Source organism: Anser anser (genome assembly GCF_964211835.1).
Source record: "Anser anser genome assembly, chromosome: 9".
NCBI lineage: Eukaryota > Metazoa > Chordata > Aves > Anseriformes > Anatidae > Anser > Anser anser.
In genome coordinates, this window is record NC_139729.1 from 14,568,233 (window position 1) to 14,594,791 (window position 26,559).

The window sequence follows — 26,559 nt, forward strand, 5'->3', positions numbered from 1 at the left end:
GCAAGGCTGGGAAATTCCTAAAGCATATTAAAGATAATTTCCTGTCACGAGTACTTTGTGAGGCAAAGAGGAAAGATGCCTGCTGTTTGAGAATAGGGAAGGCCTTGAGGGAGAGGTGACAGGAGGAGGCTGTCTTGGCCACAGCAATCATGAAATAGAGTTCACAATTTTTGGTGTAAGGAGAAAAATGGTCAGCAGAGTTGCCACCCTGGACTTTAAGCTCCTCAGACAGCTAGTTAGCAGTATGCTCTGGGAATCTGCTCTAGAGGGTTTAGGGGGTGAGTGACAGCTGGTTTCTTTTCAAGAACCACCTTGTAAAAGCCCAGGAGCAGGCAATTCTACTGTACCACAAGTCAAGCAAGAGGGGCAGAAGACCGGAACTAGGGCAGAAAAAGAAAATGTATTATCTCTAAAAGCAAGGTCTGGCTTCAGAAGGAGAGCACAGAACTGCCGGTCGCATCTGCAGGGAGGAAACAAGAAAAGCCAAAGCTCAGCTTGAGTTGATGCAGGTCAGTGGGGTGTCAGACAAAAAAAATGCTTTTTCATGTACGTCAACAGTAAGAGGAGGTTAGAGAAAAATACTGGACTGATACTTGATGCAGAGGGTCACCTAACAAATAAGGATGAGGAAAAGGTGGAGGCGCTTAATGACTTCTTTGTTTCAGTCTTTAATAGCACTGACAGATCTTGGGCTGCCCAGTCCTCAGAGTTGGAGGACCACGTCTGGGGGAGCAGTGACATTCCACCTGTACTCACTGAAATTGTAAGGGACCAGTTGTATCAGCTGAATATTCCATGGGACCAAGTCCATGGGACTTGACAGGATCCACTCCAGAGTATGGAGGGAGTTAGTGGATGTTATAGGTGGACACCTCTCAACAATTTACCAGAGGTCTTGGGAGCCTGGGGAGGCCCCTGCTGACTGGTAGCCAGCCATTGCCATACCCACCTACTGAAAAAGCATGAGAAAAGAGCCAGGAAACTACAGAGCTATCAGTTTAACCTCAGTCCCTGGAAAAGTTATGCAGAAGGTTGTCCTGGGGAATACTGAAAGACAGTTAAAGAACAAAGCAATTATCGTGCACAGTCAATGTGGGTTCCTCAAGGGGAAGTCCTGTCTTAGTAATCTGATCTTCTACAATATGGTCACCTGCTTGGTGGATGAAGAAAATGCAGTGGATGTAATCTGGCTGCATTTTAGTAAGGCCTTTGATAATGTCCCTCACAGCATCCTTCTGGACAAATTGTCCAACTGTAGGATAAACAGGTTCGTGCTAATTTGGGTGATGAACTGATGAACTCCCCGAGCTCCCCAGCTGGAGGAGAGGAGGCAGAGGGGTGGCCTTGCTGCTCCCTGCAGCTCCTCGAGGAGGGGAGACAGAGACAGGTGCCAGGCTCTGCTCCCAGCTGTCGATGGCCCAGAGCTGCACTAGGGGAGGCTCAGGCTGGACACTGGGGGAAATCCCTTCACTGCGAGGGCGGCCAGACACTGGGACAGGCTTTCCAGGGAGGCGGTTGGTGCCCCGGGCCTGCCGGTGTTCAAGAGGTGCTGGGACAGTGCCCTCAATAACATGCTGTAACTTTTGGTTAGCCCTGAAGTAGTCGGGCAGTTGGACCTCGTGATCTTTGCAGGTCCCCTCCAACGAACTATTCTTTTCTATTCCAGCTTGCTATTTGTAAGGGCATTCCCAACATCTTTCCTCCCTTTGGAGTTACCAAGGAGACAGAGCTGCTCAAGGAGTGTGAACTCATCCAGTTCATGTTTGCAAGCATAAAATGAAAATCCCAAAGGGGCAAGGTACCAATATCACAGTTTACTTTCTCTGTCAGGGTGACTTCTGCCTCAGGGGAAGACAGACACAAATAAACCACACAGCAAAGTTGTACAACATACACAACTCAGCACAAGGAAACACACAGTTCTAATTTTAAGCAGCTAAATGCCATTTTCAGATTACTCCCATAGACTATTATGGTTTAAAGTTTTCATTTCCAGGGTCTGGGGCCTTGTTCTCAAAGAATGTGGTAAAGTAACTTCCTTGGCATCAGCTTTAATTCACAATGTCCATGTTGTACAATGTGCCAGTTGTACAACAAGCCTCAAACATTTATGAATAATTTTAAAATAATGTTATATCTCTGTATCAAAGACTAAGAGTGACTAACAGCAAGATCTCAAAAGGTTCACTTATTTGCAAGGCTGAATTCTTGCTTTAGTGGGGCTTTATAATACCCCCCTCACAAGAATACAGCCTTGTGCTCTGTTCCCCTTACTTTTGGGGCTTGATACAAAAGTAAAAGTCTTATTTTTTCTCTCTTGAAAGCCTCATTTATGAGAACAACTGGAATAGGATGAATACTGTTCTCAGAGAGCAAAGGTTATTCTACTTCCACAATTCAAGGTTTCTTTCAGAAAAAAAAAAAAAAAACCAGAGAAATTTTGTTGTCTATGTAAAACTTTTCCACATATTACTTACAAAAACATGCAAAAAAACTTGTCATTTTGAATATGATAAATACATGTTTAAGAATAGATAAAAAGATCACTCAAATTTAGCAATGCTGTGCACACATGGATAATAAGAAGAGGATTTACTCTAAAGACCCCTTTGCCCAATAGCCCCTGCTTCACATCTGTTCCCATTCCTCAGTTGGTCCCTTTGCCCGTGAACACCACAGCCTACTGCCTCTCATTCCTCCCTGTCCCTAGGGAGGAGGGTGTTATCTGAGGATCCAGATTACCTGAGAACTTGTTTTCTAGCACAAGTTATTCTGAAGGGTGAGGTGGTATCTGAAGTGTCAGATATATGCAACAGTAATTCACACTAATACTGAGTGTTCAGCATTTCTTTAGTTTTACTGTTGTTTCACAGTTAATGTCACAGTTTTTGATGTCTAACTAATTTCTAGACTGTTCATAAATTCAAGCTGAGGATGGACTGAGCATAGAAATGTAGCCTGTTAACCTGCCACTGCTGAAAACAGTCTCTTTTGAAAATCATATGTAAATTGTCCAAACATGTCAGCAGGAGAAACTGTTCCTTCTTAACATATGGCCAGCTTTCAGACCAGCATATTCATCTCTCCAGGAAGTGCCTTGTGCTTACATATGCTTTATTTATTTCAACATAACTTTAGCCTCTCAAGCTCAAATCTGTCTTTATCTTTGTCTGAGATGCTGATCTGATTGAAAAAAATTACCCCTGTAAAAAGAGGCCACATACATTCCTTTTCTACAGGCCAAAACTGAGTAAAAGTGAAGAAATTATTTCTGATCGTAGAAAAGGCAGAATAAATATTCTTACCCATCTACAAAATGAGAAAAACTTTCTTTTTCAAACAATTTGATGCCAAACTTCTTACCCTGTAAAGTTTTCAGTACAAAACAGAGGGGATGATCTCTTCAGCCCAGTAGTGGAATTAGTCTTTCCAACGAAAATACTTCCTGCACGTGTTTCTTACTTGTAAAGGCAGCTGCCTTTACATTAACCTCTGCATTTGCACAGATATCCCAGCTCAGATGGTTCTTTGCAAGAAGCAGCAGTGTCATTTCCTTTGAAACACTGAACTCCCAGCGTTAACAATGTGGGGAAAGTTTGTTCTTCAAATAGCATAGATGTGTCAAAATGGAAACAGAAATTATATGAATAAGATGATGACAATCACATGCCTTGTGAAGCAAAAGCAGATTCTGTGTATTTTCATATGACATCCTTACAAACTATCAGCTCAGTTGCTGTGCCAGAAATGCAGAACAAATGCAATTCCTTGACATAGATCCATATGCCACTAATTGCAGCAGTGTTCCAGAAGTGTGGTTTCAGATATGAGGAATTAAATCGTTTCCAGGATAATTGTGTTCTACTTTGACATCTCATTCTTTTTGGCAATGCATGTAAATGTAAGATTTTAGAATACCATTTAGGGATTTTAGAGGTATTGATCAGGCAACAAGAAACAACAAGGAATGAGCCAGGCTTTGGACCACAGCTCATCCAAGCTGCAGTTGGTTAGTCAAAGTTGTTGCCCTGTCCTGACATAGGCTGGGGTACAGACTGGGGTACAGATTAGCCCAGCTCTCTCACCAGCACTGCAGACATCCTCCATGGCTCAAAGACTCCATGATGATATCCCCCGGAAAAGAACCAGGCCCCTCTCTGCAGCTGGCAGCGGAAATAGAGCCCCAGGCTGGAACAGGCCCTGGAGGGGAGCTTCTCCATTCCTAGCCCTGTAGGGCACAGTCCAGCTGTGCACATCTGCAGAAACACAACTCAGGCTACTCCTCTGTTGCTCTCTGGTTGACTCTAAATACTGATGTGGGGATGAAGTGACTACATTAGAAATGTTGAAAAACAGATTCTCAGAATTTGGCAAGAGTCAGACCTTTGCGCTACACTTAGCAACATGCCTTTCCACAGACTTGTGACAGCCTAATTCATTACTGCCTTTCAGCTTCCACGTTATTGCCTATTACTGCCATTCTGCCCAATGCACACTGCCATGATGCTGGATGTCACATCAGAACATTTTCAGTTGGCAAGTGCATGCCTCCTTCTAACTGTGGGTGGTCTTGGCTTACGTCTCAGTTTTCAAGAGCATGGTCCTCATTCCCAGGGCACCAAAAGCACTTGGCACAGTTCATGTAAATGGGGTGTGGCACTGAACGGCTACTGAGATACCTTATAGAAAATTGTTTTGTCAGTCAAGCCTCGCTTATTGCATTGCAAGCCTAGTGAAAGAAGCTGCTGTACTAAAGGAAGGATAAAAGAAACATATTCAGGAGATACTGAGATCATATTAGACTACCTTTTTATCAAAAGGTTTATGACAAACAAAGCAGAGTTCACTCCACTGACCACACATCAGAAAGCTTATGGTACCTGGCTGCTAGCTGAAAGACCCAACAAGCCTATAAAATGTAAGCATTAGAAAGGATTTCACTTGCAAAAAATGCTTTACACAGTAAGAAGGTACACAAGTCAAGACAAAACAAAGCATTTTGCTGAATTGTAATTCCAAAGTAGTCAATAGAGCGCTACCACTCTTATGCAGCTCTAAACCATTATTACTGGGAGAATTTTCTCATAGCTTAACACAGGACTGAAGTAGCCTCAAAAACTGCCAGGCACAACTTCACTGATTCAAAAGAGAAAGGCGCAGATAGAAAGGGAGATAAAAAACAAAACTTGAGATAGACTGCCATTCTTATTTTTTCTGTTCTTTGATACAGAAAGACAAGAAATGCATGGATACAAAATTTGTATTCTCAGGCTGTAAAAAGTCACCACCTTTGATTTAACTAAAAATTCTTTCATCTAAATCCCTTTGTTTTAGCAAACAAAATGAGTTTTAAGTTGGTCAGATATTCAAGTAAAATCATGCACCTAAGTATGGTTGAAACATACAGCAGGTGTTTCTCAAGCACAGCTGAAATTAAAAGTACATAAGAATAAGAGAGTTTTTATATTTGTGTCTTCCTTTTTCCCATGCATAGACAATAACAGCATTGTTAGCAACCATGAAGTTGCAAAAAGATTCATTATGAAATCAAGTATTTGTTTCTTAGTACAGAAAATAATTTGACAGGGCAACATCCAGCTTGTTTAAGAAGTTCTAGTGATACTCTTTCCAATGCATTTCACCTGCATACCTTTCTTTTAATACAACCTAGATGACTGTAGACCCAGGTTGTTCTTTGTCTAATTTTAAAAAGATAGCAAAAGTTAAGGAGTGTGGTTTACTTCTGTGTGCTTCAAACCTAAAGGGGCTGAGAAACTTACCTACTCACAAACAAGCAAGTGGACAAATATAAGAACTAGGAAAGTATAAGCTATCAAAAAGATTTCACCCCTAATGGTCTTCCGAGTCTGGCTATAAATCAGAACAGATTGCCTGTGACAATCTATGCCACGTGTTTGACAAGACCCAGTCTCCAAAAGCAGACAGAGATGGAGAGATTATCTACCTCACAAAACAAGATGTACTTGAGTCTTACACTCCATAAGAAAAGCTAATCTTTATTAATTAGTTGCCATAGAAACTCTTGGCTTTGGGGAAGGTATGAATGGTACATCAAGATCAAAAACATATTACTTTTAGCGAATGCCTGCATCATGATTTGGATAAACAAACAGGCAAAAGTTGGCCTATTTTGAGAAGTCTCACAGAAAGACAAACACTACTAGGGTTCAAAATGGAAAAATAAAGTAATTAATTAGAATAAAAGACATTGGAAATCACAATTATTACAGTTCCTTCAGGCTTTCTGGCAAAGACCCGTGACATTAGCTACTGGTGCCTGAACGATGAACAACTGAAAATATCAAACCAGCAAGTAAGAAACAGCAGTCCAGAAACAAGGTGTGAAGGCCCATGCTCTTACCGCCTGCTGGATGATGCATTTAACAGAGAGAGGCCAGGTGTGATGGTAGAAGGCCAAGGATCTTAGCAAGAGTTCTAAATTATCTCTTCACAGAAAAGAGGACTTCTGGGAGTACATTATTCAAGCTGACTTTGGCTTCCTTTCCTCTTTTAAGAACTGTCTGTGTAGGTCATACTTTTCCAGGATTTTAAACCTCATACCCCAGAGAAAAAAAAAAAGATACACAAGACTGATTTCCCCCAGCACTGAGACACAGCTGCTTCATCGGCAGAATGGAGCTGAACAAAACAGAGCGACAGCACAGAGCCGGCAGCATCCAGCTGAACCTGCCGAGCCGGCAGAATGCAATGGGCAGAGCTGAGCTCTTGACAGCAAGATGAAAAAAGCTGAGGAAGCAGGTTTTTTGTTATTGTTGTTTTTTGTTTGTTTGTTTGTTTAAATACAGGGATGTTTGTCTATTTTCTGTTGTATTTGGGGAGCAAATGAAGAAAAGAACAGGGAGAGGCCAAAGACTTTTTAGGTTTCCTGTTTATTCTTTTTACATGGTGATATCAGCTACATTATTTTGGAGTAAATTCAGTAACTGAAAATAACTGTGGAGTACACTACGACCGTAACTGCACACCCCTGCAATAATCATCTGTTCTCTTACGGCAACACCACATTTCTGGCTTTTCCACTCAAAGATATAGATTGGAATGTCCTTTGAGCTTTCTTTTGCTGAAATGGTGAAATACAGCAATGTAGGATGTATATAATGCATAGTATGTATATACATATCTTATATGTAAATTGATGTAGCAGTGTAAAATGGCTGTCTTTGAGATTAATTTTTAGAAGTAATTATATAGATTACTTCAATTTTTGTTCAGGAATCACATAATATTACCTCTGGAATTACTAAATGTTGGGGTTTTTTTGGATCAGATATCTTTCATTTCATAAATAAATGAAGGGCAATCAAATAGCTTGATTCTTTTGAAAATGGCCAAAATTAGAATAAGGTAGCATTCACATCTCCTCAAATAAATCAGCTAGCATTTCTCAAAAAAAAACCACCAACAACAACAACAAAAAAAACATCACCCCCACAGCTGATCTGGGAGATGATCATTTCAAAATTCAGACCAACATTTGTTGCAACAGTTGTAGATGTGCCAAAACAGGAGTTGGCAAACAGGTGAGAGAGAGCACAGGCATGGCAGCAGTGGCTCCATGCAAACTCAAGGTTTGCTTGTTTACCCAGACATCGAAGCAGATTTTGCTGTGACATCAGTCCCTATCTTGTCTCATGTTACTTCACCATCAGCAAACAAGCTAGCCGAGGTGTTATGGCATGATCTGCAATTCCTGAATACCCATTCCCTCTGAAGAAATAGTTGTCATTATTGTCATTGATGGTAAATATTTAAACCTTTCTCTTTCAAAACAGCCTCCTGAAGCTGGGATCAGTCTTTACCCTGGGATGTTAAGCTTCAGTCTGCATGAATCTACACAGAAAGAGAGCTTTAAAATTACCTTCATGCATACTTACTACAATCACCTTCCAGCATGCATTACAGAAACTGTGTGATAAAAAACTATTATAATTAATAGCAGTGTGGTATCTGATACCAGCTCAAGCACTGTACCAACCACAGGTACTCTAGAATAACTTTCATAACAGTATGAAAGTCTTATCCATCTGGTCATGATTACTTCTGCCTGCTGGTGCTTTCAAGTACATTCCAGTTCTTTTCACCACTTGAAAGCCACCTGCACACTAACCATCAGTATTAGACCTAACTGGACAGAGCAATCAATGTAGCAGATGTGGTCTGAGCTAAATCCACTGAAGGCACAGTGTCAGTTGAAAACAGAGAGGTCACATTTATTAGACAATGTTAAGGTTCACTTTCAAAAGATACGATCTCCTTTACAGTCAGTTCTAACTGTCCTATTCATGGTTATCTTCCCATCATTTTTACCCTCTCTATCACAGAGATCCCTAAGACTTTCATCTCACACATCTCAATTCCCATGAAAAATGAATGAAGTATATCCCACATACTGTTTAATGACATATATTCTCATTTATATTCCAGTCACTAAGCACTGGAATATGTATAAACTAGAATTTGAGATAGACAATAATTCGCTCCTTAAGTAAACTGTGTAAGTTTATCTCCATTAATAAGGACATACTATAAACTGAAAGATGTTTTTTCCTTCCCAGAACTGCAGAAATAACAATTCTTAGCCCAACCTCACTTTGCTCACCTTTGAGAGCTCAGGTGATAGTGCATGAAATTGTTGTTTGTTGCTTTACATAAACTTTGTTTCCTTCATACAGCTGGTTATTTGCTTCTCAAATTATTATACTCAACCTCTTTTTAAAACTCACAGAACACACACTATTTGATGCTTATCTGCTGTAAACAGATTTGTTGAAGTTGTATTAAGACTGAAAAGGTCAAATTGTAAGCTTGATCAGAGTTGTCTATTCAAAATGTTGAGCTTCAGATTGTTTGTTAGCCCCCACCTATTTAGCATCGTTTTAGAAAATTGGCTTAGTGGAAGGTAGTTGAAATGAACAATTGTTCAGAAGGAGCCATCCTTTGCTGGAGCAAGCACTGCATGAAATTCCACCTGTAATCTTAGCATAACTCATCCTTTGAAGACTACATCAGTATTTCACCTTTATTTTTACCTCTGTGACATGAAAGGTGATGTTTCAGCTGAGAAGCATTTCAGCTATATGTATAAAATACCTCCAGTGGCTCCAGACCCAGCTGGCTGAAGTGCCTGGAACAAGGCTGTCCTATACCAGCAGTGCTTGTGTGTTGCAAGGTGTTCATTATTTTAATCTTCGTCTTGCATATTGTATTAAACCACAAAAATGTTGTCACTGACAATTAATCTCATGCAAACTCTTGTCTTGTCTCCTGGGATTTTTATTCAGGCAACAATTCTCGTGGGGTCAAAAGTTAAACCTAAGGCTATGTATAGGTCTTGGTAATTTTTAACTTTGTGGTGTGGTTTAATCACACAGATTTTCATTCTTCATTTATATGTTGTGTACAGGGTGAAACCCTTTTCTTAAGGAACATTGTTTAAGTGCTACTAGATTGCAATCACGTTAATTAAAATTCTGCTTATCTAAGTAAATGCTCATCTGTATGACCTCAATAACGCTACGGAAAGTTTCTCAGCAGCAAGCCCTATTCTTGCTTTGTGGGATTCCATCTCTGAAGAGAAAAAGAAACTGTGACTCCCAAGCAGCTTGACTTCTTTGCAGCACAGCCTGCCATATCAACAGAATTGTCCCTTTGCTGGCTGTTGACAAGGTACCAATGACCACTCTGCAGGAAATCTGGATCTGAACATAACATGAGCTTTGATTGCATGATTACACAAAAGCTGACGAAGACCTTCAGGAGGTTTCCCACACTTTTGCCTGTAAACACACCATTCTTCAGCCCTGGATGTTACCTTTCACATGCACTCCTCTAATCTGCAAAGTTTTCTTTTCTAAGAAATAAATTCCTACTCCTATTGGAACATATATAGCTTACAATTTGTCACATATCAAGACTAAATTTATAAATAATCCTAGAGGTGAAGAAGTCCAAGTGATTCCACAAACGTAATCTCTATTATCTTCTCTCAAGTAAAGGCTGAGCAAATGGATGTATTTGTTAAGTCCCATCAATGAATGCATTTTAATTGTACTGGCTGTTATAGCCATTCTTCAGTGGACATCCTCTACAATGAAAGCCACGGATCAGTCTGTCTTGCAATAAAATCGACAGGCATTACTATTTATTAAAATAAGTATTAATCACAAATGTCGATGGCTTGAATGCAGGATTTGCTTCCACCCTCCTGGACTAATAATAGCACTCTTGTATTGAAGATTTCAGATGGTGCCTGTGTGTGCGTGTCTATCACCCCTGTTAATTTACATACATAAAGGCAGGTTAATCAGGAATTACCTGGCTGCCATTAATTCCAGTTTCCATTACTGTCAAAGACTCATTAATTTTTCAGAGACACTTTTGCATGCTAAACAGTTCTACCTTTTCCTTTATTTCTCCTTAAGTCCCTTTGAGGCAAAATTCACTCTCTTTTTCACTTAGAAATAGTGAGGCTTCAGTTGACACTTCACTTCCTTAATAACATATCTTCACTTACACAATAGCTAAGAATGATCCAAGCCTCATTTCATTTTTCAGTTAATACTATTTTCAGGCTAATCTTCTGTTCTGTGAACAAGCTCTTAGTTTAATCCCTCCAATTTATTTGCTTCTGATACAGAAATATATAGGTTCTGTACTCTCATCTGGTATCACATTCTTCCACATACTGCAGCAATTTTTCCCCATGCAGACTGCCCCTCTTCATGCACTATGCAGTACTTTTGGTTTAAGAAGGTACATTGGTATTACACAATGTTACAAAACTGTTTGAGGTAAGAAATTCTCAATCTTGATGATTTGCCATATACTCTAAGGCTTAATTCACTATCAGGAAGCAACTTACTGCTTTTTAGATGGAAGCCATTGCAGAAGTAAAATATATAAATTCTCACCCTTCCTTAGTATCCAAACTGTTATTAGAAAATTTAACTCTGGCCATCGTACTCATTGTGTCAGTGAAAAATGCACTTTAACAAAAACATTTTACTTTCTATGGACAAAATTAAGAGGCTGTAGTTATCTCAAGTTGAAAAACATTCACCTACAACTACTTCAGTTCCTCTGAAAGTAAGACCTTCACAGAGGCATTTAGCTGTGTTTTTAAAGACATTTAAAAACACAAGACTTTTTTAAATTTTGAAAGAATAAACATTCACAGCACTGACTATGATATTCATTCTACATGTATATATAACCCAGGGGTTCTTGCAACCATATGTGCAATCATACAAATTCGTTGTTTTGCTTACTAAATGAGACATTAGCAGCCCTCTAAGATTTTAATGAACAGGTGTGTATTCTGGTCTTACCTGTAGAGCTGTTAGTCAGGTAGCATGAGTTGCTATAGATGTTACTATAGGATCTAAGATGACATTGTCAGATTGTCATTTCAGCTCCAGCTTTACATTGGCTTGGTTTAATTTATACTAGAAGAAGTTCATTAGCTAAACACTGTCAGTCTTTTTCAGTCAGTTTTGCAATAAAGCAGTTCCCACCCAACACTGAGATGGTGTGTTTGTCTCTTCTTTATAGCTTTTGGTGCTATTCAGAAAGCTGGAGCATTGGCATACGGAAAATCCAGCTGTATAGGACCACCTTGATATCTAGAAGTTTGAAACCTGAGATTCCACACGCTCACTGGATGCAAGAGGTCAATACACCATTAAAATATTTACACCATTGTGCCTAATAATTGAGTATGCTCAAAGATCACAGTAGTATACCACACACCACACTGTCTAGATAAGATGATGAACAACTGATAAACACATTTTTAAAACAGCTGTATGTAACAGTCATGCCTTAGTTTTAGGCAAAGGTTGTGGCAACATCCACAGCCATTTTTCAATTAAATATGGTACATCCAAGACAAGACATGTAACAGCAATGTTACAGCTTATAACAAAACCAACACTTCTGCAGATGACAAGGCACATTTTCATCAAGACAAGATTCTGACTTCTGCAAGGGTACACAGCAGGGTCTCTGCCTCTATGAAAGTGGTACAGGTCCACCTGAAAGCAGAACTCCTTGTTTAAAAATCGCTGCTATAGTTTCACTGGTAGGGAATAAGGGGCTGACCTGAAGAGCAGAATAACCAGACATTATTCTACTGTCCATTTTACAGGTACTTTAGAGGTGCCAAGGCTGAAACTGACAAAGATTAGCCCAGGTAAAAGACTGATAGTCATAAAAATGACAGTCATTTTATTAGTCATAAAAAAATAAAACACAAGGTGTGGGCAGACACCTAACCTGTCAGGATAAGTGAATCTCTAATGAAACAGATGCAAGACCTAAAACTTCTACAAATATCATATTTGATTTCTTAAACCAGAACAAAAATCCCTCAGAGAAACACATATATTGTGGACCAACTCTTCAGTCTGACGCATGTAAATCTAAGCTTTGCATATTGTTCAAAGAAAGAATCAGCAAATCCAGGTTCAGATCCAAAGTCTAAGCTGGATAGGCTGCAAAAACTAACTGAGCAGAAGACACACAGATTTCTGAGCAGAATTAAAAGAAAGTTGTGGCCATTGAGACAGAGAAATGCATGAAACGCTTTGAAAACTGAATCTGACATGAATTTAGGATGTTCTACAGCTGTGCAAGACTGCTTTTCGAAGATCATTGTATACTGTGTTCAGATATTCCAGTTTTAGCTAAACTTTTTGCTTTAAGAGCAAATCTGCTGCTGTAGTGGTGGAACACACTGATTTTATAGGGAATAGTTCAGAGATACGAGCAAGAGCTGCAATCTCAAACCATTTTTCCAGAAAAATGTAAACATAATCTTCTGTCTAGGTATTGTTCCCCCAGAGCCTTTTTTATCCTTTCTAATTAAGCTAGGAAAAGCTCTTATTGCAACAACTAGTCTTCAAGGAATGCACAACAAGGCACTCCTTAAAATCCTACAATGTGAAGTCCACAGCTCTATCACCAGTACCCAGAACAAGGGTCTCTACCAGCATTGTCTCTATTCACCTGGTGGGACCGCCTAAGACACACGACATCAGAAAACGGGATACTGCCTTAACCTTGCCATTTGCCTCTGATAGTGCTGAGCAGAAATGCCAGTGCAGTGCTCTGACAGCTATTATGAGAGCAGCAGCAGGGCTCCTAAAAGCTCTGCCTGCGCCTGGCTGCTCAGGCATACACTGGCCTTTTAAAGTGGCCGGGAATTGTTTAGCTGGTATTAGTGGCCTGGAGCTTTGGTTCAGAGAGAACAATAGGCATACTATTTTAGAGGCTTTAAAGGTATTAGTGGCAAATCTGCATCCGTGCCTTGTTTACTGCTGTACCAGTGGTATTAGACAGGAATTGAAAATAACTGCAACAGGCTGCTTGTTTTGAAATGCTCCATGCCAACAGTGAAAACAAGATTATTATTATGGCTATCATGAAATACAGCAGTACTAACCAGCATTTTCTGGTTTTGAAGTTAAAGAAAACAGTCAGATACCTTAGAACTTTGGTATTGCACCTCACAAAAACTGACCAATTATGGATCATCTGAGCCAGTTCTGATTTTCATTCAATAAGGAGTTACATTTTGATTTCTGTACGTTTCTGTGAAAACTTACTATTTTCACACCAAGTCAAGTGGACAGCTATACAGAATATTTCAAAGAAAGGGTTATTTAAATTAATGAAAAAAACAGCAGCTGAAAACAATGCAGTAGTGCATCTGTAACAACCTCAATATCTTTTTCTATTTATCTTGGCAGAACCAAAAATAAACATATTAAGCCTTTAAATGGATTCTTATAGGAGATAAAAATCTTGATTGGCTAAGATATAACAGCACGTCACTGCTGATACATCTTCAGAAGATCAGATGTACAAGCAATTTTGCGTCTACTTTGACCAGGCAGTGAAAGGACCTGTGATGCTGGCACACCATTACGCATGGTAAAATCCCAGCTGCATGAACCTGTTGTGGGCCTAACATAAACACAAGCTCTCTACACTTCTAATATTGTGCAGGTGTCTATATGTCTAAAGCCAAGGATGCAACAGTTTAAATAGCCTGGGACAGTGAAATTGGGGCAGAATGGGATGGTCACTAGTTGATTACCCAGTGTCCTGTGCCTTCAAGATACAGTTCCAAGTATTTCACATCTAGAAAGGGCAAGAATGAAAAGTTAGGATGGAGAGTTGGGTTAATAGCTAATGGTCTCTTCAGTGTCCAGCCTTATTCCAGATCCCTGGCTCTCCCAGAAAGCAGTCATGCTAGAAGGTAGCCTTACCAAGCTGCTGAAGACTCCTAGGGCTTTTAGAGCCACAGCCACTATGCAAGCCCTCTGGCCAGAAACAGATGGGGGCATTCTGGGAGCTGCAGCTCCCTCCTACAGCTGCAGGAGCAGGCTCATGCTAGCTCCCTTTCCTCCTGCTTCTCCCAGCAGCAGCAGCTGATGTGACTTCCAGAGGAGGGCAAGGAGCACCGCAGTGACCTTAGGGTTAGTAGCATTTATCCCAAAGCCAAGGGCAGGCTTATTAGCTGTTTGGCCTTTCCGTCAGGAGAGGGTGATACTTTTCAAGTGTCCAGCTGCGAATATGGGGATCTTAAGAAATAAAATCTGACTGAGAAATATGGTTAAGACCTCAAAATTGCTTTTCAAGCTATTTGGGTCGTTTTAATACGACCCAATATTATATGATCAATATTTGGGTCATTTTAATATGACCCAAATCACAAGAATGTTATAGTGCAGCATGGTGCACAGGAGCAGCAAAAGACAGCTACACACTGCCTTCAGGTCAGCTTTCAATTAAGAGCTTTCTATTCCAAGAAAAATTCATAAACAAACAAACAAAAAGATGAAACTGTAATTACAATACACTTAAATTAACCCCCAATTTGGAAAAAGTCTGTCAGACTTAGCCAACTTAGATTTAAGACAATGAACACAAAATGAAACCAATAGATATAAACTGACCTGTCAATATCTCCAACTGAAACCAACAGAGATGGCACAAAGCTGCTACAAATTAAAATGATAATTTTCAGAATGGGTCCAGTTATCAACATAATACAGATGACAGCTACCGCTTTTACTTGGTCCTGTTTTTCTCAAGAACTAGTGTCTTAACATTACTGTAGATGTCTCGTGTTTTTGTAATAAATAAATAAATGCTCTTAAGTAGTGGGAAGTACACACTGTCACCTTAAAGATATTTAGATACACCTAAGCAGCATGCTTTATGTTAAAATTTTTCAAAGTCGTAGACTTGTCATGTGATAATACAGCAATACAAGTATGATGAGTCAATAGCTGTATCCCAGTAATGGAGAAAAACCTTCCTATTGCATTTTTCCTGTCCCTCATTTTTACTTCCCAAAGAATGCAGTGCTTACAGTAACAAAGTAATTCAGAAAAAGCTAAGTTGATATTCTAAATGCAAATATAGATAATTTTCAAGACAAGCTCCGCACAATCCCCCTATCAAAGCTTGCCAAAAATGAGGCCTACCATCCACTTAGAAGTGTTACAGTTTTTTTTTATAAACCAGTGGGCAGTTGCAGGTGCTAATTGTAGCTACACATTTTAGGTAGAAAACTAAACTTTTTCTCACTGTTACATCAAACAGCAGTTGGTTTCCACAGAGCTACCCTGTGCTGAGATTTACTGCTAACCTTACATGAGTGGCTACAATCCTGTGGCATACTTTACCAAGAAATAGTTCGATGTGAAAATGTGTCAGTGAGAACATAATGGAAAGTGGGAATTCAGCTCATTACAATTACTCTGTTCCTTAAGTGTGTTCCTTCTAAGTCAGTATAATTCTCTATCACTCTTCAAATTCTAACATCTTAGATCACAGAATAATCCAATATTTGCTAATCCAATTAAACTTCCATTTCCCTTGACCCACACTTCCCCAAATCATCTAGGCATTCACAGTGCACGCTTCCAGTGAAACCTGCAACACACGCTCCAGCCACCACCGAGCCGTCACTCTGAACAGGATAAAAGCCACAGCTGGTACTCAGTGTGAAACAGCCACCTCAGCCCAACAGCAGCCAGCAGCACGTCCTCAGTCACAGCACTGCTGAAGTTGTTAGATTCACAGGAATGAAACTGTCCCCAGAGAGTTACATACCCATCACTGGGGCTTCGATTTTTTGATCTGGTTGTTTTAATAATGTGAAAGATAAATTTACACTTCTGTGCAACATTTTGTAATTTATTTTGTACCTAAAATGTTTTCAGTGATAGTAGCATTCAATTGGTTGACCTAGCATGCTTAAAATACGAAAGACACTTCAGGAAAATGTAATAATAACAAATTATAATTTGTTTTTGCCTCATAAAATGCATTTGCTGCTACTACAACTCCCTGTTTAAGGATGTGGTTTGCACCATAAATTTTATGTTTTTCATCATATAAGAATCTCCCAACATCAGCCAAAAGAAGAGTTTCCTCTTTATTCTAGCAGAAAATAACCACTTTCTACAACAAATCAAATGTTAATACAGCAAAGCAAATTGCAAACTTGGTGAATGCACTCACTTAGTGGGCATCAGTTCTCAAGACAACTACTTTCTACATTCCCTTAGAACGACTTCATATCTAAGTCTCTCCTGCCAAAACAAAACTAAACCAAACTCCCGCACTTAGGAAAAGTTTAAAATTGCTTACCTTGAAGAAGCTCCGAAGAAAATACATTATGCTTAGCATTTTGGAAGGTTTAAAATGAGGAATTGTTCAATCTTTAGAACATCCAAGGCCTGGGTGAATTCCTACACTCCTGCTGTGTCTTTAGTTACATGCTTGCTTGTTGCTATTTTGGACGGTCTTAGTACAAGAGAAGCATGTGAGCCATGCCAGGAGCTTATGCTAAGGAGTTGCATAACAATTAGGGCTTATCTGTGCTGTGCTGTACAGTACAGCAATGCAAACAGGTTTGTTCACAGTTTACTAGCCCCAGAACACTTCTACTAGGCATGCCCAGAATGATGCCATTGTATTTGCTAAAGAAACTAAAGCTATTTGTGAGTGCTTCTAAAAGAACTGGAACTACAAAGGACAGCACATGTTCCCTTACATCCCCCCCAGCTTTCGCTTTTGCCAACTTAAAGTTCAATCAGTGAGCATTATGCGTGCTGCAGCATTTAAAAGCAAAGGCTCCCACAGTATGAGCTTTCTAGCTACTGCTTTTAAAGGTGAGGCAAATTGCAGAACAAGTCTTTTGAAATGCAGAACAGTACAGACATTTTTCAGTTTCTTCTTCTCTCTCACTTAACATTAATGTCTCTTAACGACTATCTGTATTTCAGCAACATTCAACAACACAGAGGTGTAATTTATGCCATGTAGTAAAAAATCTTTCAACATTAAATTGCCAGGACTGAAAGTTACAGGTAGTCTATTCAGAGTGAACTTAGAGTGGAATAAAAGACAGCAACTACACAGTGCAGACAAGTTCTCAGAGCAGGATCACTCTACACCTCAACAACTGTCAGGCACAGCCTGTTATTGCATGCTTTCATTTATTTTTAATTGATCCATGGCTTATATTTGAACTGTTCAAAATACCTGACACTAAAATCTTCACACCAAGAAGAGATGTTTGAGGAACCTGCCCCAGAGTAGTTCCTGATACTCTGTGCTGCTGGCTACAGGAGAGAAATTAGGCTAAGCAGACAGATGTGCTGTGCATCCAGCACATCAAGGCAGGAGGAGGGAGAAAATCCAACACCACAGCTGACGTCCCAGAACACCCGCAGAGAGGAACACCCACTCATGAAACACACTCTCTGATCCGCCCTGTGCAATGGAGGATCTCTGTGTCACCGCCCACCAGCAACCACGTCCCCCACATGCCTTGGATTTGCAATACTGCAAACCCCTCTATAGCTTCCAGCAGCCATTCTTCTTGCTGCTCTATGTTAAATAGAAATATTTTTGTTTTGGTAGGACATGCAAATAAGACATTTATGCATAAATCAAATACTTTAGAGCAGGAAGCTGTATTTTAACATATACGCATTTTTTCTGCCATTGTGGGAACGGCATAAGTTAAGTATACCCAGTCATAAGGAAGGACACACCTAACTTGTTAGAAACTAGGCCAATAATTTCTAAATTGCAACATAAGGCTGGAAATACAATAAAGTCAGTGGTTTGATTTGCCAAACGGCAGTATTTCTTCAATGAAATCAGTCCTGCTATCTCACAGGATTTCACGGATTAAAGGGCTTTCCTTTAAATCTCAATTTTAAAAGATAAACACATCAATAATATATATATGTAGCAATCTTCTTAAGTAAAATTTAGATAAGAAATTGGGAGGTAAATGACAGACCTAAATCCTAAAAAGTCTCAAAACCCAACAACAATTAAAAATCCATCTTTTTTTAAATGGACATTTTAAAATGTCCTAAGAAGTGAGTGGGCCCAGCTGGAGTGTTTTCAATGCTTTTATTTGTTAATTCTGAAGTTGAAATTGAAGATTACTTTTCATGATTAATTCTGAAGTTACCATCTTTCATTTACACTCCACTTATTGGAGATCTGTCAGGCACTCACCCTTCCTGCCCACTGGCCCAGGGAGCTTCGCTGCCCAGGCGCAGCTGAAGCCGAAGCTGACCTCAGGCTGGCAGCAGAAGGAGATGGCCACTAAGAGTAGCCCACCTCTGAGCCACCTTGGCATTTATTTTTCACAAATGAAAGGGAAAATAAAGCCATATTTGCGTGTGAAGTGGTTTTAGTAAAAAAGCAACTTACATGCGTGAAGTATTTCTATTTCCTGGAGAGCCTCCTTCGCTGCAAACAGCACACCAAAACCAGGACATTGCCTCTGTCCGGGGGGGCTGCCACAGCTCTTGACTCCCCTTTCAGGTTCTGAAATGCTCATCTCCCACCCTATTCATCCACGCTTTACTCGTTTGGGGTTGGAAATAAGGATATTTGACCCTTTCACCAGATTCCTGTAAATCAGATGAGATCTGTTCTTCAGAGACTGCTACATTTCTTGGACTAGTTTACTTCATTCTGCTTCACCAAATAGGATGTGCAGCCTGTATGCATTCCCCTAATCCTGCAACTCTTTAAAGACAACAGTACTATTATGAGAAGTCTGCTGTCCAAAACTTCACAAAAATTGCAAGAAACTTCCTAGAAATCAGCCCATTGCAAATCTGCATCTCAGCCCATCGTTATAGGCTATGTTAATCTCTTCACCTACCCGAACAATACAGGTTAAATTCAGCATCCATGCCCAGGTGCCAGCAGGTGGCTGCAGGGGCTCTGTGAGGAGAGGGGCTCTGTGAGGAGAGGCCGGTTCTGGCTGGTTCCAGCCTGCTCCAGACGGTTCCAGAAGGTTCGGCTGCAAGGCGAGGCTCAGCCAACCAGAGGCTGGGGGCGCCTCAGATGTAGGAAAGGGCGAGGGTGAGGGCTGCCTGGTGGGGAAGGGGCACGTGCTGTGGTGCCAGGGCCAGAGGGGAGTAGGAGGAGGAGCAGGAGGTGCTCCTTGCACCTCAGCAGGTTCCCCTACAGCCTCTGGGGAGTGCGTGTGGAGCAGGTTTACCCTTAGGGGACAACAGGCCACGAGAAGGACCCGTGCTGGAGCAGGGGAAGGTGTGAGGAGAGAGGAGCAGCAGGGGGGCTGTTATGGACTGACCACAGCCCCTATTCCCCATTGCCCTGCACCTCTGGGGGTGAGAAAAGAAGTAGAGGTGAAGGAATGAAGGAGTGAACCTTGGGATAAAAGGGGAGGGGTGCAGAGAAGGTCTCTCAGTTTGTGTTTCTCACCATCCAACTCCATTTTAACTGGTGATAAGTTAACTTTCCTGAAGTTGTGTCTGTTTTGCCCATGGTGGTAATTTTTAAGTGCCTTTATCTCAACCCAGGAGCTTTTTCATCATTTTATTTCTCCCCTGTCCTGCTGAGGACAAGGAGTGAGAGAGCAGCTGGGTGGGTGTCTGGCACTGCAAAAACAGGCAGACCTAGCATAACCAAGAGAACCTGCAGCCTGAATTAATCTGTGTTAGGATATGTACAAATGACTAAAAGGTCTCCCTTCCCCCTTTATTCTACATCTAATGAACAAAGTTACTAATGACAGTAACTTTGATTTGTGAATGTATAAAAAAAACTGCCTAAAATTGTGCATTTTCTAGAACATCAGCCTACTGCCAGTACGCTGTTTTTTTGTAGCTAACCTTTCATGGTTCCTCACTCCCCACCTCTCTCCCTATCCCCCTGCTTAAAAGCAAACCATGGGTTCCCAGGAGTTCACTATTACAGAGTCCATTCGCTATTATGGAGTCTATTTTCAGAGTGAGGAGTTTGTCCCTTGACATAAGCTTTGCTTGCAAAATCACAGTGATTATTTTTTAGCGTATGATCCTGATGTTTCATTTGGTCAATGGGGATGTATTCTTGTCAGCACAGGCATATAGCTGTTAATCCCCAAGTGCCCATTGCCAGTCACTGTTGCTTATAGTTAAGATAGTGTATCTTAGTGATACGCTACCTAAATCTGCATGCCTTTTCTGCTTTTTAAAGAACAGCAGCTGAAAACTGTCACAGAATCACAGAACAAAAAAAAATCCATTTTGCCATTTACAACCACAGACAAAGATTACTGTACAAACTGGCACTGAAACAAAACAAAACAAAACAAACAAAAAAAAAGAAAGACATGGACCCAAACATAGAGACACTGCTTCCAGCAGATCAGGCGATCAGGCAGTATGGGGTGCCTTAACCACAGACATCTGTCTAACGTTAGGTACCAAAACCCTGTGGAGCACTGAGACTGGGATTCTCTAAAGACAGGCAAGTGACACTGAAACTCCACTACTGTACTGGTAAAACACTTTTCTTCACATTATTTCAAATATTTGACTACTTCATTTACCTTTCACTAGGGTTAGTTTAACATAGATGGATATTATGTAAATTCTATCATGTTGGCTTCCAAAACAACAAATGTTAGAAAATATGCTGATAGTCATTCCAGCTTAATAGCTGCAAGGGTCAAACACAAGAAGTCTTATGTGCATACTGCATAGCATAAAGTAAGGATGGGGACCGGACCTGTCTTCTTGCCTTTTCTGAGAGCATCATTTGCTCCAAGGAGCAACTTCTGTATTTTGAGGAAGCGGACTGTAGTTCAGGATGGTGATTAGTTACACAATAACAATTTTTGCTATATGTTGCCTTCCCCTTAGAATACAAAGTTTAGAGATGTTAATGTTCTCATGCCAGTAAAGACAAATATCGTCTATTAAAAAGGACATTTAATATGGCTTAGTGAAATCATCACTCTTATCCCCAGACTCATATTTTGAAATGCTGCAGTTGGAAACAACAAGCTCGAGCAATGAAGACTTTATCTGTCACATTGACCTGGGCGGTAAGGGACATACTGCAGGCAGCCATCACTAACTGCCTGAGCAAGATGACTTATGCGACCAAACAGGTCTTCTAATTTCTGAATGATCATGTCAGACACTTTCATCTACTGTGTAATTACTTATTTGCCCTTAGGCAGTTCATTTGGTTCCCATTATCATAAAACTATACCTCCTGATGCAGCCTAACATGTTGGTTCAAGTACTCTTCGAATCCTCCTGAATTTCCCTCCTGTAATGTAAGTTTTCTGTCTTCATAGAAGGTAAGAGATTCTGGACTTATAATGAGAAACTGGACTTTAGGGAGCAGAGATGGTTATTTCAGTGCTTTACCACAGCCTCAGCTCTCAGCTCGGTAAACATTTGGACTGCTAAGCCAGAAATCTCCATGTATCAACACTGGCCACCATCACCCAAGAAAATCCCATTGCTGACACATATCAGCAAACAGCAACTAAGTTAGAACTTCTCAGGCTATAGTTTACATGACAGGGCAGATGAAAAGTTTGTTTTAATTATGAGCTTCTATGGAAAAATAAAATCTGTGCAGCAACAGCCACGTATCTAACCCTAAAAGGAAGCTACAAATGTGTTCAGTAAAGGCACCCAGCGCTGATTTGTCTCACCACATGCACTGGGAGTTGCTGGTGATGCCACAGGTGGAAGGAATGTCACTGCTGTCACCACATGCTCAGTCCCCTAGGCAGATGAAGGTAGTTTTGCTGCAGTTTGACACCTCTATTCAAGATTGTGCCCAGATTGTGAAAAACAGCAGACTTGCTATGAATCTTACAAAGTCAATTTAGAGCTTGTTAGGTCTCCAAGATACTCTTCTAAACTAGAAGCATAGGTAACTTGGAATTAGATGCCTGGTAACTTAGTCCAATAGGGAGCTATTGGTATGGTTTTAGAAAACTGTTTCAAAGTTATAACCATTATCTCAGATTCAAGTTTGCTGTTAATACCTCCTCTACATGGCTGGAAACATTACAGTGGTGCAAATGAGAATCCAGTCCATCATTCTTAATGTACCCTACACTGGACATAAAATCCATTTTCCTACCTTTGCATCAGCCCCGGATGCATGGAAACTGCTCGCACCCACAGTAGGGTGAGATGCAGTAATACCAGATGAAGAGCTAATGCTGTAGTGCCAAGCCATTAGGAACCCAGACATAAAGAGACATAAACCAGCACTATGTACTCTCAGTCTGACGAGAGACTGAAAATGAAAACAGTCAATACCAAGGCTATTAAAAGACTGTTTTCAGGTTAGAGTCCTTGTCTAGTATGCAATCCCACTCTAAAGGCCTGACTCTACTGGAATCAAGAAAAAACAGGCCTTTGGGGAGATCTGATAAGAAAGGAAATAAGACAATACTTTTTAATGAGTTGATAGATGCTGGTTAGGACTATGATACTATTTCAAGGGCTTGTGGCATTCAGATTTCTAATCTAGTAAGTTTATTGTGTGTGGCAGAGGCAGAGTACCTTATGGAGAAGTTTGTCTGGAGCAGAAGCTCTGAAAATGATTCCAGAAACCGACAGTGCACACACAGCAGAGAGATTTCCATAAACTACTGTGTCCCTCTTTGGTGAGATCCCACAGCCGATCACTGGGGAGTGAGAAAGTCGAGAGCTTTCTTCCCAAGCAGGTGACATCACAAGGTTAGTTATCTGAGATGGGGTTAGTTCGTCAGTCAAGAACTACATCAAAACCAAGGAAAACAAAGTCCTTGTACTCGTTGTACAATTATTCCTTTGATTAGCATAAAAATGTTGTTCTTGTTAACCAATATGTCTTCAACCAAGGTGTTAGCAAGGTGTATGCTTTCACTTGTAGTAGAAATAATTAGATTGTGTATACATAGACAATGGCTACACAACACACAATAGATTGTACAGTCACAGACAAAGTATGCTGTTATTGTCATATATTGCTGCACTTTACCATGACGAATATTAAATGCAGGTCAAGCCTTCAAGCCTGTAAGCACACAGTCCAAAGTACTGCGTACAGAGGCATAAGAAACATTTTTTCTCTGCATTTTGAATATAAAATTAAGACTAATTTGTTTTCCCTCTTCCTGTTTTGTTAGTGTGGCAGCACTTCCAGGAAATCATGCCATACTTTTTCTATACTATCTTCAATATCCATTTATTGTGTCTGCCCTCCTGCACATGCTTCTCCTGCAGTATTATATCATGTACATGATTTCCTGGTTTTTCTGTTTTTCACTTCTCTGTGTTAGATTTGGCTCATTTGAGTAGGAATTTTTTTCACATATATCTTTGAATTCTTGCCTTGCTTTCCTTTTGTGCTATGGGAGAGAACTCAACAGTTTGTTCTCCTGAAAGAGAATGCAAGTGGTATGTGTTCAAGTACCCTGCTTCTATTTTCCACCTTTCTACGGAGGCCGGACACCTAAGAACTGTGCACATCCCACCAAACTTGCTGGTTTGCACTGGGACTTAATCACCACTGGAAACCCCATGTGTTGCTCTGCCTTTACCAACAGCTTTTACTGGAAACTCCCCATACACAAATGGTCCAACAAAGATGAGAAAGAATCAAATTAAAATAAGAAGGTATGCATCTGTTTCCTAGCAAGGCACAGCACTTGACAGGAGTTAAAGACACACAGTTACTAGCATTAATTCCTCTTGGCAACTTACTAGTAGCTGTTAGGCATGTTGTGACCTTGTACTTGAGTCATAATACAGATGGCAAATAGTAACACCTCAATGGGCAGGTGTCAAAAGCCCCCAGAATCACTTTAACTTAAATATTTTGGAATCCTGAATTAGTCATGCAGGAGAACAGTCTCAAGCAAGCCTCATTAGTTGCTTGCACAACTGCAATGCACCTGGTTCACTGCAAATGACTGAGAAAGGAGAAAGGAACATGAGAACTGGAACAGAAGTTTCTGCAGACTGGAACTGCCTTGTGCAGGGAGAAGGGAGGTTGAAGTTCATAGACTACCAGCCTAGCTTGCTCCTGTTGCCATCATTTCTTCAGTTCTGCATTCAAGATCAAAAAAAACAAATTTGTGAAACAAAAATAAAGCTCTGTTAGTGATTGCATTAATTCAGTTACAGCTGCAGAACTGATACTGCAGTAGACCATCTGTTGGGATCTCTTTCTCAGGCAACAAAACCTATTCATCTTTGAGCTGTTCCAAGTCACTGTCACACATTTAATATGTGATCCAAGAAATAACTGTGTGTATATTAACTCTGCTGCTGGTATTAATTAAATTCATGTCTAAGAATTCAACCTTTTCCACTGATCAGTACCACAAGACTTGTAATACATTTCTTGATAGCAGACACAACTGGTATTGAAGGTACATTTTACATGCCAATTTTCAGCTTGCTGTGTCCTAAAGTGTTTGTGTATCCACTGGAGTGATATGGCTGGGGACTGCAGAAGTTCCTGTTGAACTTGGAGTGTTGTCAAGCAGTGTTAGCATGGAATGAAAAGAGACTAGTTGTAACCATGTAAGTACTACTACTCTTTCATCCCACCAGGAATTTTTCTCTTTCTCTACTTCCTCTCTATGACATATCCAAGTTGGATGAATCTTGGAAAACCGGGCATATTTGTTAAAAAGATACCAAATCAAATACTTAGACCTCTACTCAACCTTTATAATACTGGCCTGCTTCACATGCCAGTAGAGTTGAACTAATTATGAGGCTATATCGATGCTGTAATAATAATAAAGATAAGACTACATGCATTTCAGCACAACCTGTAGCAGTCTACTGGGAAACTCAGGATGATATCAGGCAGCTGCACTTTCATGGCTATTATTTTAGTTACTCAAGGTCTGCTATAGCTGCAATGCATACAGGTCCTTAGAATAATCTCCACAAAATGCACAGCTTGGGGATATTGATATGGTTCTACTTTTCAAGAAAAGCCAGGTCATGTACAAATCAAAACAAGCTGAGAGTTATTGTGGCAGCTAGACCTATGGAAACAGAAAAGACATATACATTTGCTAACTTCTACCCAAAGACTATTAGTCTGGTCCCAGTAATATAAGAAGTGAAATACAGTTTTGTTCTAGTTACCTTTCTAATTCTAACATTTGGCCTTTCTCTGCTCTGGACAACAGTAAGGAGCAGAAACACTTTCCAAAGTGAAAACTAAAGTTCTTAGCACAATGCCATTCTATTGGCTAGGACTTTAAGAACTGTAAATCTTGCCAAGTTTTGTCATTCTTCACATTTCTTCGTACCTTAGAAGGGTTAAATGTGTGCTGCTTTCCAGAGATGGCAAGTCACAGATAGCCATTCCTCCTCATTCAGGCTATGCTCTCTGATAGCACGCAATGTTTTATCAGGAGCCCCAGTGAGTTCAACAAAGGCCTGCTTCCTACCCACTGCTAGATCCAAGAATGAATATGGAGAGATATGCACTGACCATGTAATGTTTCCAGGTGCATTATGAACTATAAGCTCATAAATGCATCTCTGCACGTTTATGGACTGAACTTGGACAAGCAGAGTCACTTGAAAACAGACACATTGATTGCTGCTCAGATTTCAGAGTGGCGTCATCACAGTGACAAAACTATCACACAATCCTAAATTGCTAATCTGCACACTGAGTGTGTAGTTGCCCCAGAACATCTGTCACACAATGTCTTTATATACTCAGCTTTTGCAGTTCAGGAATTTTGTTAGTGTTGCCTTCTATTATCGTCCCTTGCATTTCACTCAGATTGTAAGTTGTCGTTGTATTCTTAACTCTGCCCGCTGAGGTCCAACAGATATTTCCACTTGTTAAATGCCAAGCACAAAATGACATTCCTGACCTGCATCTGGCATTCGCTGCCCTTCCAGTTATTCCCACTGTTGAGTGTTATGTGGATTATTTCCCATTTGGTAAGGTACTGTTAGGTTTGGATGAACAGAAAAGGGATGCCTATGATGTAGCACTCCCTGTCTATTCACAGCAAGATCTCTTCTTACATGCATCTGACCTATTTGGGATAGCAACTTTTCACATTCATCGTGGGTCAAGTTCTACCTCTCAGACACTGGCCAAATACCCAGGCTTGTCACATTGATTTTAAGAGAAGGATAAAATCCTGCCAAAGGGAGCACAACTGCCAGGAAA

At 40.3% G+C, this 26,559-nt stretch overlaps 1 protein-coding gene across 5 annotated transcripts in view; it reads right to left on the reverse strand.

Annotated features, from left to right (window-relative positions):
• Positions 1-26,559, reverse strand: part of ARHGEF4 (Rho guanine nucleotide exchange factor 4) — a 215,060-nt gene that overhangs the window by 150,745 nt on the left and 37,756 nt on the right. The window contains exon 1 of one of the 5 annotated variants that reach the window (XM_083849083.1): positions 16,708-17,853. The exons of the other annotated variants lie outside the window; for them this stretch is intronic. Within the exon in view, the coding sequence (XP_083705209.1) occupies positions 16,708-16,746 (39 nt within the window). The 5' untranslated portion in view covers positions 16,747-17,853. Of the gene's footprint in view, positions 1-16,707; positions 17,854-26,559 lie in introns of those variants that run through there. 5 annotated transcript variants of the gene reach the window in all.